The following is a 16445-nucleotide window of genomic DNA, read 5'->3' on the forward strand; positions in this document are numbered from 1 at the left end:
CCAGAAAACTACTAGAGCTAATCAATGAATTTGGTAAAGTAACAGGATAACAAATTAATGCACAGCAATGTCTTGATTCCTATACACTAATGATGAAAAATCTGAAAGAGAAATTGAGGAAACACTCCCATTCCCCACTGCAACAAAAAGAATAAAATACCTAGGGATAAACCTACCTAAGGAAACATAAGACACTGATGAAAGAAATTAAAGAGGATACAAACAGATGGAGAGATATACCATGTTCTTGGGTTGGAAGGATCAACATTCTGAAAATGAGTATACTACCCAAAGCAATCTACAGATTCAATGCAATTATCAAACTACCAATGGCATTTTTCACAAAACTAGAACAAAAAATTTCACAGTTTGTATGGAAACACAAAAGACCCCGAATAGCCAAATCAATCTTGAGAAAGAAAAACAGAGCTGGAGGAATCAGGCTCCCTGACTTCAGACTATACTACAAAGCTACAGTAATCAAGACAGTATGGTACTGGCACAAACACAGAAATATAGATCGATGGAACAGAATAGAAAGCCCAGAGATAAACCCATGCACATATGGTCACCTTATCTTTGATAAAGGAGGCAAGAATATAAAATGGAGAAAAGACAGCCTCTTCAGTAAGTGGTACTGGGAAAACTGGACAGCTACATGTAAAAGAATGAAATTAGAACACTTCCTAACACCATACACAAAAATAAACTCAAAATGGATTAAAGACCTAAATGTAAGGCCAGACACTATAAAACTCTTAGAGGAAAACATAGGCAGAACACTCTATGACATAAATCACAGCAAGATCCTTTTTGACCCACCTCCTGAAACTTAAAAGCTTTTGCACAGCTAAGGAAACCATAATCAAGACCAAAAGACAACCCTCAGAATGGGAGAAAATATTTGCAGATGAAGCAACTGACAAAAGATTAATCTCCAAAATGTACAAGCTCAATATGAAAAATGAAGCTCAGTATCAAAAAAAAAAACCAACCCAATCCAAAAATGGGCAGAAGACCTAAAAAGACATTTCTCCAAAGAAGATATACAGATTGCCAACAAACACATGAAAGAATGCTCAGCATCATTAATCATTAGAGAAATGCAAATCAAAACTACAATGAGGTATCACCTCACACAGTCAGAATGGCCATCATCAAAAAATCTACAAACAATAAATGCTGGAGAGGGTGTGGTGAAAAGGGAACCTTTTTGCACTGCTGGTGGGAATGTGAATTGGTACAGCCACTATGGAGAACAGTATGGAGGTTCCTTAAAAAACTAAAAATAGAACTACCATATGACCCAGCAATCCCACTACTGGGCATATACTCTGAGAAAACCATAATTCAAAAAGAGTCATGTACCACAATGTTCATTGCAGCTCTATTTACAATAGCCAGGACATGGAACCAACCTAAGTGTCCATCAACAGATGAATGAATAAAGAAGATGTGGCACATATCTACAATGGAATATTACTCAGCCATAAAAAGAAATGAAATTGAGTTATTTGTAGTGAGGTGGATGGACCTAGAGTCTGTCATACAGAATGAAGTAAGTCAGAAAAACAAATACTGTCTGCTAACACATATATATGGAATCTAAAAAAAAGAAAAAAATGGTTCTGATGAACCTAGGGACAGGGCAGGAATAAAGACACAACATAGAGAATGGACTTGAGGACACAGGGTAAGCTGGGATGAAGTGAGAGAGGGGCATGGACATATATACAACTACCAAATGTAAAACAGATAGCTAGTGGGAAGCAGCCTCATAGCACAGGGAGATCAGCTCAGTGCTTTGTGTCCACCTAGAGGGGTGGGATAGGGAGGGTGGGAGTGAGGGAGATGCAAGAGGGAAGAGATATGGGAACATATGTCTATGTATAGCTGATTCACTTTGTTATACAGCACAAACTAACACAACATTGTAAAGCAATTATACTCCAATAAAGATGTTAAAGAAAAATAGCCATATTTTTTAAATAACCAGATCACAATAAGGAAGGCAATGAAGAACGGTGACTCAAGGATTTTTTGGTTTCTATAAATTGGGCTTATGGCAGTTAGCAAAAGACTTGTCATTACCTCTTACATAGACATTCGAGACTAAGCTGTTTCTACTAGATTATACCATAGCCATACCTGTTATTTTGTATAAAAGATGTATGGAACCAAAAGAAAAATGGACAGTCGTCATAGTATTTAGGAAGATCCTACAAAGACATGGTAAAAAAGAAAAATTAGTTCTTCGTATCCATTTTACTGTGAAAAATAATCTTTCCAAAGGGATTAAAATTCCTTCCGTTATTCATCTGTACGTTCATCAAATAACTGTAGCTATTGAATATGCAGCACTTACCGTCAACATTATACTCAAGACACCAAGACAGAGACTTTGAGAGATTGCTGTTCCTTTCTCTCGCCATTTCTAGCAAAATTTTCAAGGAAATGTATTTTCTCTGTGACATTTATAAATTTAGACACTGGTCTTTTAATCTGGTTTGGATAGTGCTAAACAGAATCTACTAAGGACCTATGTCTGTTTCTGCCCCAATAATATCATCCGTTCCTACAAGGAGCAGCTACCCTGGATAATTAACCATGATTGATGATGATAGAAATACCTAAGATTTCTGAAAGTGCTTTCATCTCATGACCCTTGACAACCACAAAGGCCAGAAATCACCAACATCCCCTTGGCCAGCGCCCCTACACCAGTGCTTCTGCTTAGAGACCCCTGATTAAGAGAATTCAGACTGGCTCAGTTATTCAAGGGGAGCTATCCCAGCCACTTGCTTCAACACATGTACCATTTCAAACTTAGTAAATTCTCCGCCAACAGGGAGCAAGCAGGGGATGCAGGCGGGCACAGGAAATAAGCTTTAAATTGAGCAAACACAGTTACATGTTGGCAGTTCTGGTTGATGATTTCATAGGAAAATGAAACTACTGGGGCTTAGAAATTTGCTATATACAGAATAATCAGACATACATTTGATAACTGGTCAGCATAAATTATACTGTAATGACAATGGCAGATATTCTTATTTTTCATAAATATTGGATTAAATATGCTATTTTAAATGAATTATCAATTGAGAGGAAAGCAAAATCTCCCTCACTTTCACGTATTTTATAAGTTATGGGGAGCAATGTGTTTGAAAGATACAAACCCAAAACATGATCACTGCTATGTAGTTTATAACTTTTCTTTTTAACATCCGGGTTCTTGTATTTTTTTCTTATTTGAAAATTAATACATGTAAATTGTATACAATTTAGAAAACAAATGAGCAAAAATATAATTACATACTTTCTTTCTTTAACAAAAATTCGATACAGAAATCTGACTTGTTTTGTCTCCCCATCCCTGACTAGGGGTTGACATCTCCTATCATCTCCCTTGTTGGGAATTGTAGCAAAGGAAATCCCAAACCAGAATCATTCAGAAAACTAGACAAGATTAGCAGCATAAATTGTTTCTTGATTACTCACCGAAGAAGAGAGAAATTTCACTTTCACCTCATCATACAGAGGTGGACAGTTGGATAGATTAATTATTACTCTGTCTGTTTCAGCATCATGAACTATCTGTGGATGAACACATGGAATTCAGAATTATAAACCTAACTGATAATGAGACAGCAGTGAAGTTCATGTTCACTTATTGAGGCTTCCTCTATTTAATCAAGTACTCTTGGTCTCATAGCCCAATGACTACATGTATAAATGTTAATATTTATTTCTATAAAGTTGCAATACTGTTAACATTTTTAACAGGCCATCGTGGTTGAGGGTTATGGTGGAACACTTGAAAAGCAAAGTATTCAATTTTCTGTTAGACTTTAACCAAGTAAACAATAGTGTTGAATGTGTGTCAGCTAATTTTCATATGTTGGGAATACATAAGAAGCTCAATTTTACAGTTAGTGTGCATATTTAAAAAGCAATGCCTAGTTGCTCATATTTTATCAAAAATGTGTTTGCTGATGGGATCATAGGCCTTGTCTGTAGCAGACTGCTGGATGGAGTGACCAAAGGTAGGCCAAGTTTCTGGAATGAACGACTTTGAAGCTATACTGATTATTTGTTACGGGTACACCCTTGTATGATAACGACACCCACAGTGAGAAAGGTCTGTGCTAGGCCCTGAGAAAAATACAAAAGCAAGTGAAGACTCTGTTGATACTTCAGGGAGTAAAACACATCAGGAACAATAGCAGAATAGCATAGAACTACATGTTAAGCTGTATGATGAAGACTAAGGGTGCCGTTGTGTGCTTCAGGGAGGCTGACAGGAGGCGTAGAATGAGAAAGTGTCACCGAGGAGGTAGAAACTGAGATGGGCATGGAAGGATCTGTATAAATGAAGAGGAGCACTGAGGCAGGATCAAGATGGTGGAGTAGGAAGATGCTCCCACGGACACTCCAAAACTACAGCTACGTGTGCAACAGCTCTCTCTGAGAATGACCTGAAGACCAGCAGAACAGCTCTCCTACAACTAAGGATATAAAGAAAAAAACACATTGAGACAGGTAGGAGGGCAGAGATGTGGTCTCATCAGGACCCGTACCCCCAACATGGCTACCCACAAACGGGAGGGGACCTCACAAACACGGAGGTTCTCCCTAAGGAGAGAGGGGTTCGAGCCCCACGTCAGGCACCCCAGCCCTAGGGGACCTGCACCAGGAAGATGAGCCCCCATAACAACATCTGGTTTTGAAAACCAGCAGGGCTTGTATCCAGGAGAGCTGTAGGAAACCAAGACTCTGCTCTTAAAGGGCACAAATTCACTCACTGTGAGTCCCAGGACAGAGGCAGTACTTCGCAAAGTGCCCAGGCCATATGTGAAGTACATTCATTAACTTTAGGGTGAGTGCCAAAGTGGGGGAAGAAACTGCCTCTGGGGAACAAAGTGCTAGTGGGCATCATTTAAAAAATTCTCCTTCTACCTAGGCTGGCCCTGCACTGGCAGGTGCCATTTCAAAACATTTGCCATCTGCCTTGCTAACACCACTCACCCCAACCCCAGCCCCAGCATTCCCCTGCAGACCTGCCCTGCCCAAAGCAGCTCCTCCCAGCTGCCACCGCTCCTGCCATGTCCAGTGGGAGTCCTTGGCTGGTATAGTCCCCCTCCTCCCAGGGTGGGAGCCAGCCCCACTCACAATTGTACCTGCAACTGTTGTGGTTGGGCCCCACAGCCAGCCACACTGGGGCCAGCCTTGCCCACCAGTGAGTGCGCAGCAGCTGTGGCCAGGCCACACAGGCAGCTGGCTTGGGGGCCAGCCCCTTCCACTAGTGTGACTGCAGCATCTGTGGCACCGTGCACCAGGAGGGGCACATGCAGCCCACATAGAAAACATCCCTGGCTCTGGTGAACAGCAGGGATTGCTCTTCTGGGCCCCACAGGAAACCTTCTACATAAGGCCGCTTCTTCAAAACCAGAAGCTGTAGCTCATCTACCTAATACACAGAAACAAATGAGGAGACAGGAATATGCTCCAAATGAAAGAACAAGACAAAACTTCAGGATAAGAACCAACGACATGGACAGAAGTAATCAACCTGATGAAGTGTTCAAAGTAATACCCATAAAGATAGATACTCACCAAACTTGGAAGAAGAATGAACACCAGTGAGAACTTCAACAAAGAGATATAAAAAAGAACCAACCAGAGCTGAAGAATACAGTAACTGAAAGGAACAATACAGTAGATGGAATCAAGAGCGTATTGGGTGCAAAAGAATGGAAAAACAACTCGTTATGTACAAGGGAACCCCTATAAGGCTATCAGCTGACTTTTCAGAAACTTTACAGGCCATAAGCGAGTGGCACAATACATTCAAAGTACTGACAGGGAAAAACTTGTAACCAAGAATACTCTATCTGGCAAGGTTATTGTTCAGAATTGAAGGGGCAATAAAGTTTCCCTGACGAGCAGAATCTACAGGAGTTCACCACTGAACCAGTCACACAAGAAATGTTAAAAGGACTTCTTTAAGAAAAAAAGAAAAGGCCACTACTAGAAATCAGAAAACATGCAAAAGGAAAACTCTCCCTGCTAAAAGCAAACGTATAGTAAAGGCAGTGGATCAATCACTTACAAAGGTTATAAGGTTTAAAGACAAAAGTTGTAAAATCAACTATGACTACAATAATTAGTAGGTATACAAAATCAAAAGATGTAAAATGTATCAAAAACAAAAAACGTGGAGTGGGGGTAGTAAAAATGTAGTGTTTTCAGAACGATTTGAACTTAAGTCATCAACTTAAAACAGACTGCTATACACATAGGCTGCTATACACGAACCTCAAATTAACCACAAACCAAAAACCTAATATTGAGAAAAATTAGAAAAAGGGATTCAAACATAATGCTAAAGAAAGTCATCAAATTCCAAAGGAAGAGAGCAAGAGAAGAAGGAGCATAGAACTGTAAAAACAACCAGGAAATAATTAGCAAAATGGTATTTAGTACAACCTATCAGTAATCACTTCAAATGTAAATTCTTCAGTCAAAAGACATAGGGTGACTGATGGATTAAAAAAAAAACAAGACCCATCTATATGCTGCCTACAAGAGATTCACTTCTGATCTAAAGACCCACAGACTGAAAGTGAAGGGACACGAAAATATATTCCATGCAAATAGAAACAAAAATTTGGGGTAGCAATACTTATACAAAATAGACTTTAAAAACAAAGGCTGTAGGACAGCTACATGTAAAAGAACATTCTCTAACACCATGTACAAAAACTCAAAATGGATTAAAGACCTAAATGTAAGACTGGATACTATAAAACTCCTAGAGGAAAACATAGGCAGAATACTCTTTGATGTAAATTATAGCAATAATTCTTTGGATCTGTCTCCTAAATCAAAGGAAACAAAAGCAAAAATAAATAAATGGGACCTAATTAAGCATATAAACTTTTGCATAGCAATGGAAACCAATGACAAAATGAAGAGACAACCTACTGAATGGGGAAAAATATTTGTAAATGATACGACTGATAAGGGGTTAATATCCAAAATATATAAGCAGCTCCTACAACTCAACATTAAAAAAAAAAAAGGCAATTAAATGGGCAGAAGACCTGAATAGAGATTTTTCCAGAGAGGACGTGCAGATGGCCAACAGGCACATGAAAAGATGCTCAACATTGTTAATCATCAGATAAGTGCAAATTAAAACCACAATGAGATATCACCTCAAACCTGTCAGAATGGCTATCATCAAAAAGACAAGCCTCTTCAATAAGTGGTGCTGAGAAAACTGGACAGCTACATATAAAAGAATGAAATTAGAACACTCCCTAACACCATACACAAAAATAAACTCCAAATGGATTAAAGACTTAAATGTAAGACCAGACACTATAAACTCTTAGAGGAAAACATAGGAAAACACTCTTCGACATAAACCACAGCAAGATCATTTTTGACCCACCTCTTAGAGTAACAGAAATAAAAACAAAAATAAACAAATGGGACTTAATTAAACTTAAAAGCTTTTGCACAGCAAAGGAAACCATAAACAAGATGAAAAGACAACCCTCAGAATGGGAGAAAATATTTGCAAATGAAACAATGGACAAAGGATTAATCTCCAGAATATACAAACAGCTCAAGGAGTTCAATATCAAAAAAAAATCCAGTTAAAAAATGGGCAGAAGACCTAAATAGACATTTCACAAGAAAGGCATACAGATGGCCAAAAGGCACATGAAAAGATGCTCAACATCACTAATCATTAGAGAGATGCAAATCAGAACTACAATGAGGTCACCTCATGCCAGTCAGAATGGCCATTATCAAAAAATCTAGAAACAGTAAATGCTGGAAAGGGTGTGGTGAAAAAGGAACCCTCATGCACTGTTGGTGGGAATGTAAATTGATACAACCACTATGGAAAACAGTATGGAGGTTCCTTAAAAAACTAAAAACTAAAAATAGAACTACCATATGACCCAGCAATCCCACTACTGGGCATATACCCTGAAAAAACCATAATTCAAAAAGAGACATGGGGCTTCCCTGGTGGTGCAGTGGTTAAGAATCCGCCTGCCAGTGAAGGGGACACGGGTTCAAGCCCTGGTCCAGGAAGACCCCACACGCCGCGGAGCAACTAAGCCCGTGCTCCACAACTACTGAGCCTGCGCTCCAGAGCCCACGAGCCACAACTCCTGAAACCCAGGCGCCTAGAGCCCGTGCTCTGCAACAAGAGAAGCCACCGCGAAGAGAGCCCATGCACTGCAATGAAGAGTATCCCCTGCTCACTGCAACTAGAGAAAACCCATGCACAGCAACAAAGACCCAACACAGCCAAAAAAAAAAAAAAAAAAAAGACATGTACCACAATGTTCATTGCAGCACTATTTACAATAGCCAGGACATGGAACCAACCTAAATGTCCATTGACAGATGAATGGATAAAGAAGATGTGGCACATATATACAATGGAATATTAGTCATAAACAGAAACAAAATTGAGTTATTTGTACTGAGGTGGATGGACCTAGAGTCTGTCGTACAGAGCAAAGTAAGTCAGAAAGAGAAAAATACTGTATGCTAACATGTATATATGGAATCTAAAAAAAATATATATATATGGTACTGATGAACCTAGTTGCAGGGCAGGAATAAAGAGGTAGACATAGAAAATGGACTTGAGAATATGGGGGGGGGAGGGCAAAGCTGGGGCGAAGTGACAGTAGCGTCGACGTACATACACTACTGAATGTAAAATAGTTGGCGGGTGGGAAGCAGCAGCATAGCACAGGGAGATCTGCTCGATACTTTGCAATGACCTAGAGGGGTGGGATAGGGAGGGTGGGAGGGAGGCTCAAGAGGGAGGGGTTATGGGGACGTGTATGCATATGGCTGATTTGCTTAGTTATGCAACAGAAATTAACACAGTATTGTGAAGCAATTATACTCCAATAAAGATTTAAAAAAAGAAGACAACCAATGTTGGCAAGGATGTGGAGAAAAGGGACCCTTCATAAACTGTTGGTGGGAAAGTAAATTGGTGCAGTGACTGTGGCAAATAGTACGGAGGCTTCTCAAAAAACCAAAAAATAGAACTATCATGTGACCAAGCAATCCACTCCTGGGTATGTATACAGAAAAAAACCCCACTAATTCAAAAAGATACATGCACTCCAATGTTTACAGCAGCATTATTTACAATTGCCGAGATATGGAAGCAACCTAAATGTCCATCAACAGATGAATGGATAAAGATATATATATACACACACATATATACCACACAGTGGAATACTACTTAGCCATAAAAAAGATCAATTTGCTATTTGCAACAACATGGATGGACTTTGAGGGTATTATGCTAAGTGAAATAAGTCAGAGTAAGACAAATACTGTATGATATCCTTTATATGTGGAATATAAAAAATAAAACAAACTAGGGAATATAACAAAAGAAACAGACTCACAGATATAAAACAAACTAGTGGTTCCCAGTGGGAAGATGGAAGGGGGAGGGGCAAGATAGGGGTAGGGGACTAAGAGGTACAAATTATGTATAAAATAAATAAGCTACAAGGATATATTGTATAACACAGGGAATATAGCCAATATTTTATAATAACTGTGAATGAAGTATATATAACCTTTAAAAATTGTGAATCACTATGTTGTACATCTGTAACTTATATAATATTGTCCATCGACTATAATTCAATTTAAAAAATCCCCAAAAATAAAACCAATTTTTAAAAACAAAGGCTGTGGGAGTTCCCTGGTGGCACAGTGGTTAAGAATCTGCCTGCCAGTGCAGAGGACACAGGTTCGAGCCCTGGTCTGGGAAGATCCCACGTGCCATGGAGCAGCTAAGCCCATGTGCCACAACTACTGAGCCTGCGCTCTAGAGACCACAAGCGACAACTACTGAGCCCGCAAGCCACAACTACTGATCCCACATGCCACAACTACTGAAGCCCACGTGCCTAGAGCCTGTGTTCTGCAACAAGAGAAGCCACCACAATGAGAAGCCCGTGCACCGCAACGAAGAGTAGCCCCCACTTGCTGCAACTAGAGAAAAGCCATGCACAGCAACAAAGACCCAATGCAGCCAAAAATAAATAAATAAATAAATAAATGTATACAAAACAAAAAAAGGCTCTAACAATAGACCAAGGAAAAAAAAGCATTACATAATGATAAAGGGTTCAATCCAACAAGAGTATATAACACTTGTAGATATTTATGCACTCAACATAGGCATACCTAAATAGGTAAAGCTAATATTAACAGACATAAAAGAGAAATTGACAGTAATACAATAATAGTATGGACTTTAATATCCCACTTACAGCAATGAACAGATCATCCAGGCAGAAAGTCAATAAAGAAACTGGCTTTAAATGACACATTAGACCAAATGAACTTAATAGATTATAAAAAACATTCTACGCCCAAACAGCAGAATATAATTCTTTTTAAGTGTACATGGAACACTCTTCAGGATAGATCACATGTTAGGCCACAAAACAAGTCTAAATAAAGTTAAGATTAAAATCATACCAAGCATCTTTTCTGACCACAACAGTACCAAACTTGAAATTGACTATAAGAAGAAAACTAGAAAAAAAACACACACACAAACACATGGAGACTAAACAACATGCTACTAAACAATCCAATGGGTCACTGAAGAAATCAGAGAAAATTTTAAAAATACCTTAAGACAAATGAAAATGGAAACACAACATTCCAAAATCTCTGGGACACAGCAAAAGGAGTTCTAAAAAGCAAGTTCATAGCAATACAGACCAAACTCAAGAAACAAGTAAAATCTCAATCTAACCTTAGCCCTAAAGGAAGTAGAAAAACAACGAAGTCCAAAGTTAGTAGAATGGAAAAAATCATGAAGATCAGAACAGAAACAGATTTTTTTAAAAATAGAAAAGATAATTCAACTAAGAACTGGTTCTTTGAAAAGATAAACAAAACTGACAAACCTTTATCCAGACTCATCAAGAAAAAAAAGGGAGAGGGCCCAAATAAAATCAGAAATGAAAGAGAAGTTACAACTGATACCATAGAAATACAAAGGATCGTATGAAACTACAGCAACAAATTAGAAAACCTAGGAGAAATAGATAAACTCCTAGAAACACACAATCTTCCAAAACAATCAAGAAGAAATAGAAAATCCAAATAGGTAGATTTCTAATAATGATATTGAATCAGTAATCAGAAAACTCCCAATAAAGTCCAGGACCAGACAGGTTCACAGGTGAATTCTACCAAACATTTAAAGAAGAGTAAATACCTATCCTTCATCAAAATATTCCAGACTTGGGGCTTCCCTGGTGGCGCAGTGGTTGAGAGTCCGCCTGCCGATGCAGGGGACACGGGTTCGTGCCCCGGTCCGGGAAGATCCCACATGCCGTGGAGCGGCTGGGCCTGTGAGCCATGGCCGCTGAGTCTGCGCGTCCGGAGCCTGTGCTCCGCAACGGGAGAGGCCACAGCAGTGAGAGGCCTGCGTACCACCAAAAAAAAAAAAAAAAAAAGACCATATGTAATAAACCCACAGCTAATAGTATACTCAGTGTTGAAAAGTTGAAAGCTTTTCCTTAAGATCAGGAACAAGACAAGGATGCCCACTCTTGCTTTTATTGAACCAAGTATTAGAAGTCCTAGCCCCAGCAATTAGACAGTAAAAAGAAATAACACACATCTAAAGTGGAAAGGAAGAAGTAAAACTCACTATTTGCTGATGGCATGTACTATATATAGGAAATGCTAAAGACTCCACCAAAAAACTTCAAATAAATGAATTCAGTGAAGTTGCAGGATACAAAATTAATGTATAGAAATCTGTTGCATTTCAATACACTAATGAACTATCAGAAATATAAATTAAGAAACTCCCATTTAAAATTGCATCTAAAAGAATAAAATAATTAGGAATATGTTTAACCAAGGAAGTGAAAGACCTGAACTCTGAAAACTATAAGACATTGATGAAAGACGTAAATGTGACACAATTAAATGGAAAGGTATACTGTGCTTATGGATTGGAAGAATTCATATTGTTAAAATGTCTATGCTACTACCCAAAGCAATATACAAATTCAATGTAATCCCTATTAAAATACCAATAGCATTTTTCACAGAACTAGAATCCTAAAATTTGTGTGGAACCACAAAAGACCCCATATAGCCAAAGTAATCTTTAAAAGAACAAAACTAGAGGTATCAGTTTTTCTGACTTCAAACTATATCTCAGAGTTATAGTATTCAAAACAGTTGTTACTGGAACAAAAACAAATACATAGATCAATGGAACAGAATAGAGAGGCCAGAAAAAAATCCACACACTTATGGTCAATTAATCTACAACAGAGAAGACAAGAATATACAAAGTGGAAAAGGATCTCTTCAATAAGCAGTGTTGGAAAAACTGGACAGTTACATGCAAAAGAATGAATCTGGACCACTCCCTTATACCACATATGACAATAAAGTTAAAATGGATTAAAAATTTGAATGTAAGACCTGAAACCATAAAACTTCTAGAAGAAAGCACAGGCAGTCAGCTCTTTGACTTTGATCTTAGTGATACCTTTATGGATCCGTCTCCTCAGGCAAGGACAACAAAAGCAAAAATAAACAAGTGGGACTACATCAAACTAAAATGCTTTTGCACAGTGAAGGAATCCTGCAATAAAATGGAAAGCTAATCTATTGAATGGGAGAAGATACTTGTAAATTATGTATCCAGTAGAGGTTAATATCCAGAATATAAAAATAACTCATGCAACTTAGAAAGAAACATCAAAAAAAGAAACAATCCAATTGAAAAATGGGCAGAGGACCTAGAACAGACATTTTTCTAAAGGAGACATACAGATGGCCAACGAGCACATGAAAAAATGATCATTACTAATCATCAGGGAAATGCAATTCAAAACCAGAACATCACCTCATACCTGTCAGAATGACTATTATCAAAAGGACAAAAAATAACGTTGGTGAAGGTGTGGAAAAAAAGAAACCCTCTTTCACTGTTGGTGGGAATGTAAATTGGTGCAGCCACTATGGAAAGCAGTATGGAGGTTCCTCAAAAACTTAAAAATGGAACTACCACATGATTGGACAATTCCACTTCTGGGTATTTATCCAAAAAAAAAAATCGACAACACTAATTCGAAAAGATATATGCACCCCTATGTTCACTGTAGCATTATTTACAATAGCCAAGATATGGAAGCAACCTAAGTCCATCAATAAAGAAAATGTGAGGTATATATGTGTGTGTGTGTATATATATACGCACATGTATGTATATATGAATATTATCCATAACAAGAATGAAATCTTTCATTTGTGACAACATGGATGGACTTAGAAGGTATTATGCTAAGTGAATTAAGTCAAAGAAAAATACTGCATGATTTCACTTACATGTAGAATCTAAAAAACAAATGAACATAACAAAACAGAAGCAGACTCATAGATACAGAGAACAAACTGGTGGTTGGCAGGGGATAGGAGGATGGGTGAAATAGGTGAAGGGGATTAAGAGGCATAAACTTCCAGTTATAAAATAAATAAGTCGTGGGGATGTAATATACAGAATAGGGAATATAGTCAATAATGTTGTAATAACTTTAAATGGTGACAGATGGTAACTATACGGTGATCATCTCATAATGTATATAAAATGTCAAATCACTATGCTGTACACCTGAAACTAATATAATATTGTATGTCAATTATACTTCAATTTTTAAAAAAGAGGAGCTCTATAAAGAGAATCCAGTTCAGACAGGGGACTGGGAGGGCAGGGCTGGAGGAGGGGAAAAAGACCAGCAAAAACAGGAAGCAGAAATTAGAGTGTTGTGTTCCAAGGGCCAGAGGGGACCCAGTCTACCTGGCATGGAGACAGCAGGCCATGTTACTAATGCGAATAAGCTCAGGTATGATAGGGCTATATCTTGAGAATTCAAGACCCAGGAAAATAAGAATGAAGTTGTTGAAAGTTATAGTGGAGCATTTCCTAGGTGATAAAGCTGGCCTGGTAATTATCACATCTAACATTTATTTAGTGATGTATGACTCACAAAGCAACTTCACACATATTATCTAATTCAATCCGCACAACACTTGAGATGTAACCTTTATTTTAGAGATAAGAATACTGAGCCAGAAGGACTTCCTTGGCGGTCCAGTGGTTAAGACTCCATGCTTCCACTGCAGGGGGCATGGGTTCAATCCCTGGTTGGGAAGATAAGATCCTGCATGCCTCACAGCCAGAAAAAAAAAAAAAAGAATATTGCGCTAAAGATATTAACTAGCTTTGACCGTGGGTACACAGTGTGTCTTCTGCTCTAGCTACAGCTTTTTACAATGAGAGCAGTATTTCAGGATGCGTATTGCAGGACCCTATATACTGCCCTGTATAAGGAGAAAGCAAAGGTAAGGAGACCATTGTAGAAGTCTAGGCATGAGCAAATGAGGTCCTGGACCAGGTAGTGGCAATGGGAACAGACAGGAAGGGAGAGAGTGAAGAGAGATTCCAGTGGTCTCATCAGCAGGAATTGGTGACTAACTGGATTTAGGGGCCGCGGGCAAAGAGAGAATCAAAGATGATACCAGATCTGAAAGTCTGAGTAAGAGAATGCTGGTGTCATTTGCAGAAGCAGATGAAAAGTTCATTGGATAAATTTGGATTGACAACTGTGTTCGAATTGCTGGGGTAGAGAATGCCCACGTTGCAGCTCCTGCGTCTACCCCGTGTATGGGGCTCATAAATACGTGTCAAGTGAATGAAAGAAGATATTATAATTTAAAGTAGGGGAACGGATGTGTAGAACCAAGGATAGAGTATGTGTGGAGATAAGGACAGAAAGCCAGGGATGAGGCTTGGGGGGAGTGCCCCCTCCCGGGGGTCAGGGGAGTAAAAAGAAGGAAGAGGAGAGGTTATAGGAGAACTAGAGACCAAAGCCTGAGAAAGAATTTTAAAAGTTTATATTTCTTACACCCATGAAGGAAGCTTTCCTGTTGCTCCAGGAAAGGTCTGTAGTCTTAACCATTTCTTCAGCCTTTAAGAAAACTGACTATTTGGTCCCAAAGAGATTCCTCCCCAATCCATACACCCCTGCATTGTTTCTCACAGTGCAGTCCCACAGGATATCTGAGTTAGAATCACTTGAGACATGGCTAAGTCTAGAGATTCCTGGGCCCCTTTCCAGATTTCCTGAATCACACTTTGGGGGTATAACTTAGGAATCTGCATCTTTACCAGCCTCTAGGTGATTTTCATGCACATTAAAATTTCAGAATCAGTGCCATATAATAAAAATGACCAAGAAGAAGAGAATATGGCTAAAAGTGACCAGATGCATGCATCTAAAACTCTGACAGATTCCTGGGAACATGCTTGGCATTTGTGGAAAAGGGAAAGGCAAAGCACCACTCTGAACTGAAAATATATTCTGGAAAACTGTTTCCCCTGAAAACTGTTTTGAACAATAAATTTAACTCTTGACTCAAATCCAAACCCAGGGACACCAAGTTGGATGGTAACCAGAAAGCAACACGGCCCCTCCCTGTGGTGAGTGATGTTTTGGGGAGGGCAACATGCTGATTTGACATTGAGATTTAAAACAAACACTAGAATTTTCAGTTTCCATGCTTTCTCTTACCCCACAGTTTTTGGAAGCAGAACAGAAAAAGACAGGCTTTCGTTGCATTATTATTTGTACTTTTAGGTCATTTCCATTGCCTTTTCCAACACCTGAATGAAATTAAAAAGTTAGGCTGGTTAGAGCAAAGATCAAAATGTCTCACCAATTAACAGTACAGATTAAAAAGAGAAAAAATTATCCCAGCTAACAATGTGTCAATATTGAATCATTTGGCTCTTGTATGGATTTTGTCTTTGAAAGACAAGGCTTCAAAAGTTCAGTTCTGTCCCCTAAAGCAGAATTTATAAGGCTGGAGAAAAAAAAAAGACATTGTTCAGCTTCTAAGATTTAGAATCCCATCGCTTCACCTTCATAGAAAAAAAAAAATTAGGGAAGGGGACGTGCAACCTTTCTTGTTGATGTGTTGCTTTCTTCAGACTTCTAAGTGTGATGTTTCTTAATAATAAATAGTCTAAATTCCTCTTGCCCTAGTTTAAATCCAGTTTATGGAAAATATAGGAGAGCTGTATCCAAACGTTCCTGCTATGTTCAGCATATATTTACAGACAAATGGTTTCTTCTCCCTTTTTTTTTTTTTTTCAATTTAATTGACCCACTTACTTCAGCATTTCATGAAAGGGCTGGTTTCTCAAGCCTCCAATTAATTTTTCCGGCTTTCCTTTCCACCCTGCATATTTCACTTAAATATGCACAGAACTAAAGGTACAGAACTAAAACAAATATTCTAATAAAGTCATATATCCATCATTCTTA

The 16445-nt window shown here is 38.5% G+C and overlaps 1 protein-coding gene across 1 annotated transcript in view; it reads right to left on the bottom strand.

Annotated features, from left to right (window-relative positions):
• The window catches only part of LOC309974941 (phosphatidylinositol 3,4,5-trisphosphate 3-phosphatase TPTE2-like), a gene marked incomplete at its 5' end in the record, with an annotated part of 54521 nt that overhangs the window by 1602 nt on the left and 36474 nt on the right, over nucleotides 1-16445 (bottom strand). Inside the window, 3 exons of the mRNA XM_082859786.1 lie at nucleotides 2149-2219; nucleotides 3502-3597; nucleotides 15690-15781. Coding sequence (XP_082715912.1) covers nucleotides 2149-2219; nucleotides 3502-3597; nucleotides 15690-15781 — 259 coding nt within the window. The remainder of the gene's footprint in view (nucleotides 1-2148; nucleotides 2220-3501; nucleotides 3598-15689; nucleotides 15782-16445) is intronic.

This window comes from Leucopleurus acutus (assembly GCF_964270905.1).
Source record: "Leucopleurus acutus genome assembly, chromosome: 18".
NCBI classification, from domain to species: domain Eukaryota; kingdom Metazoa; phylum Chordata; class Mammalia; order Artiodactyla; family Delphinidae; genus Leucopleurus; species Leucopleurus acutus.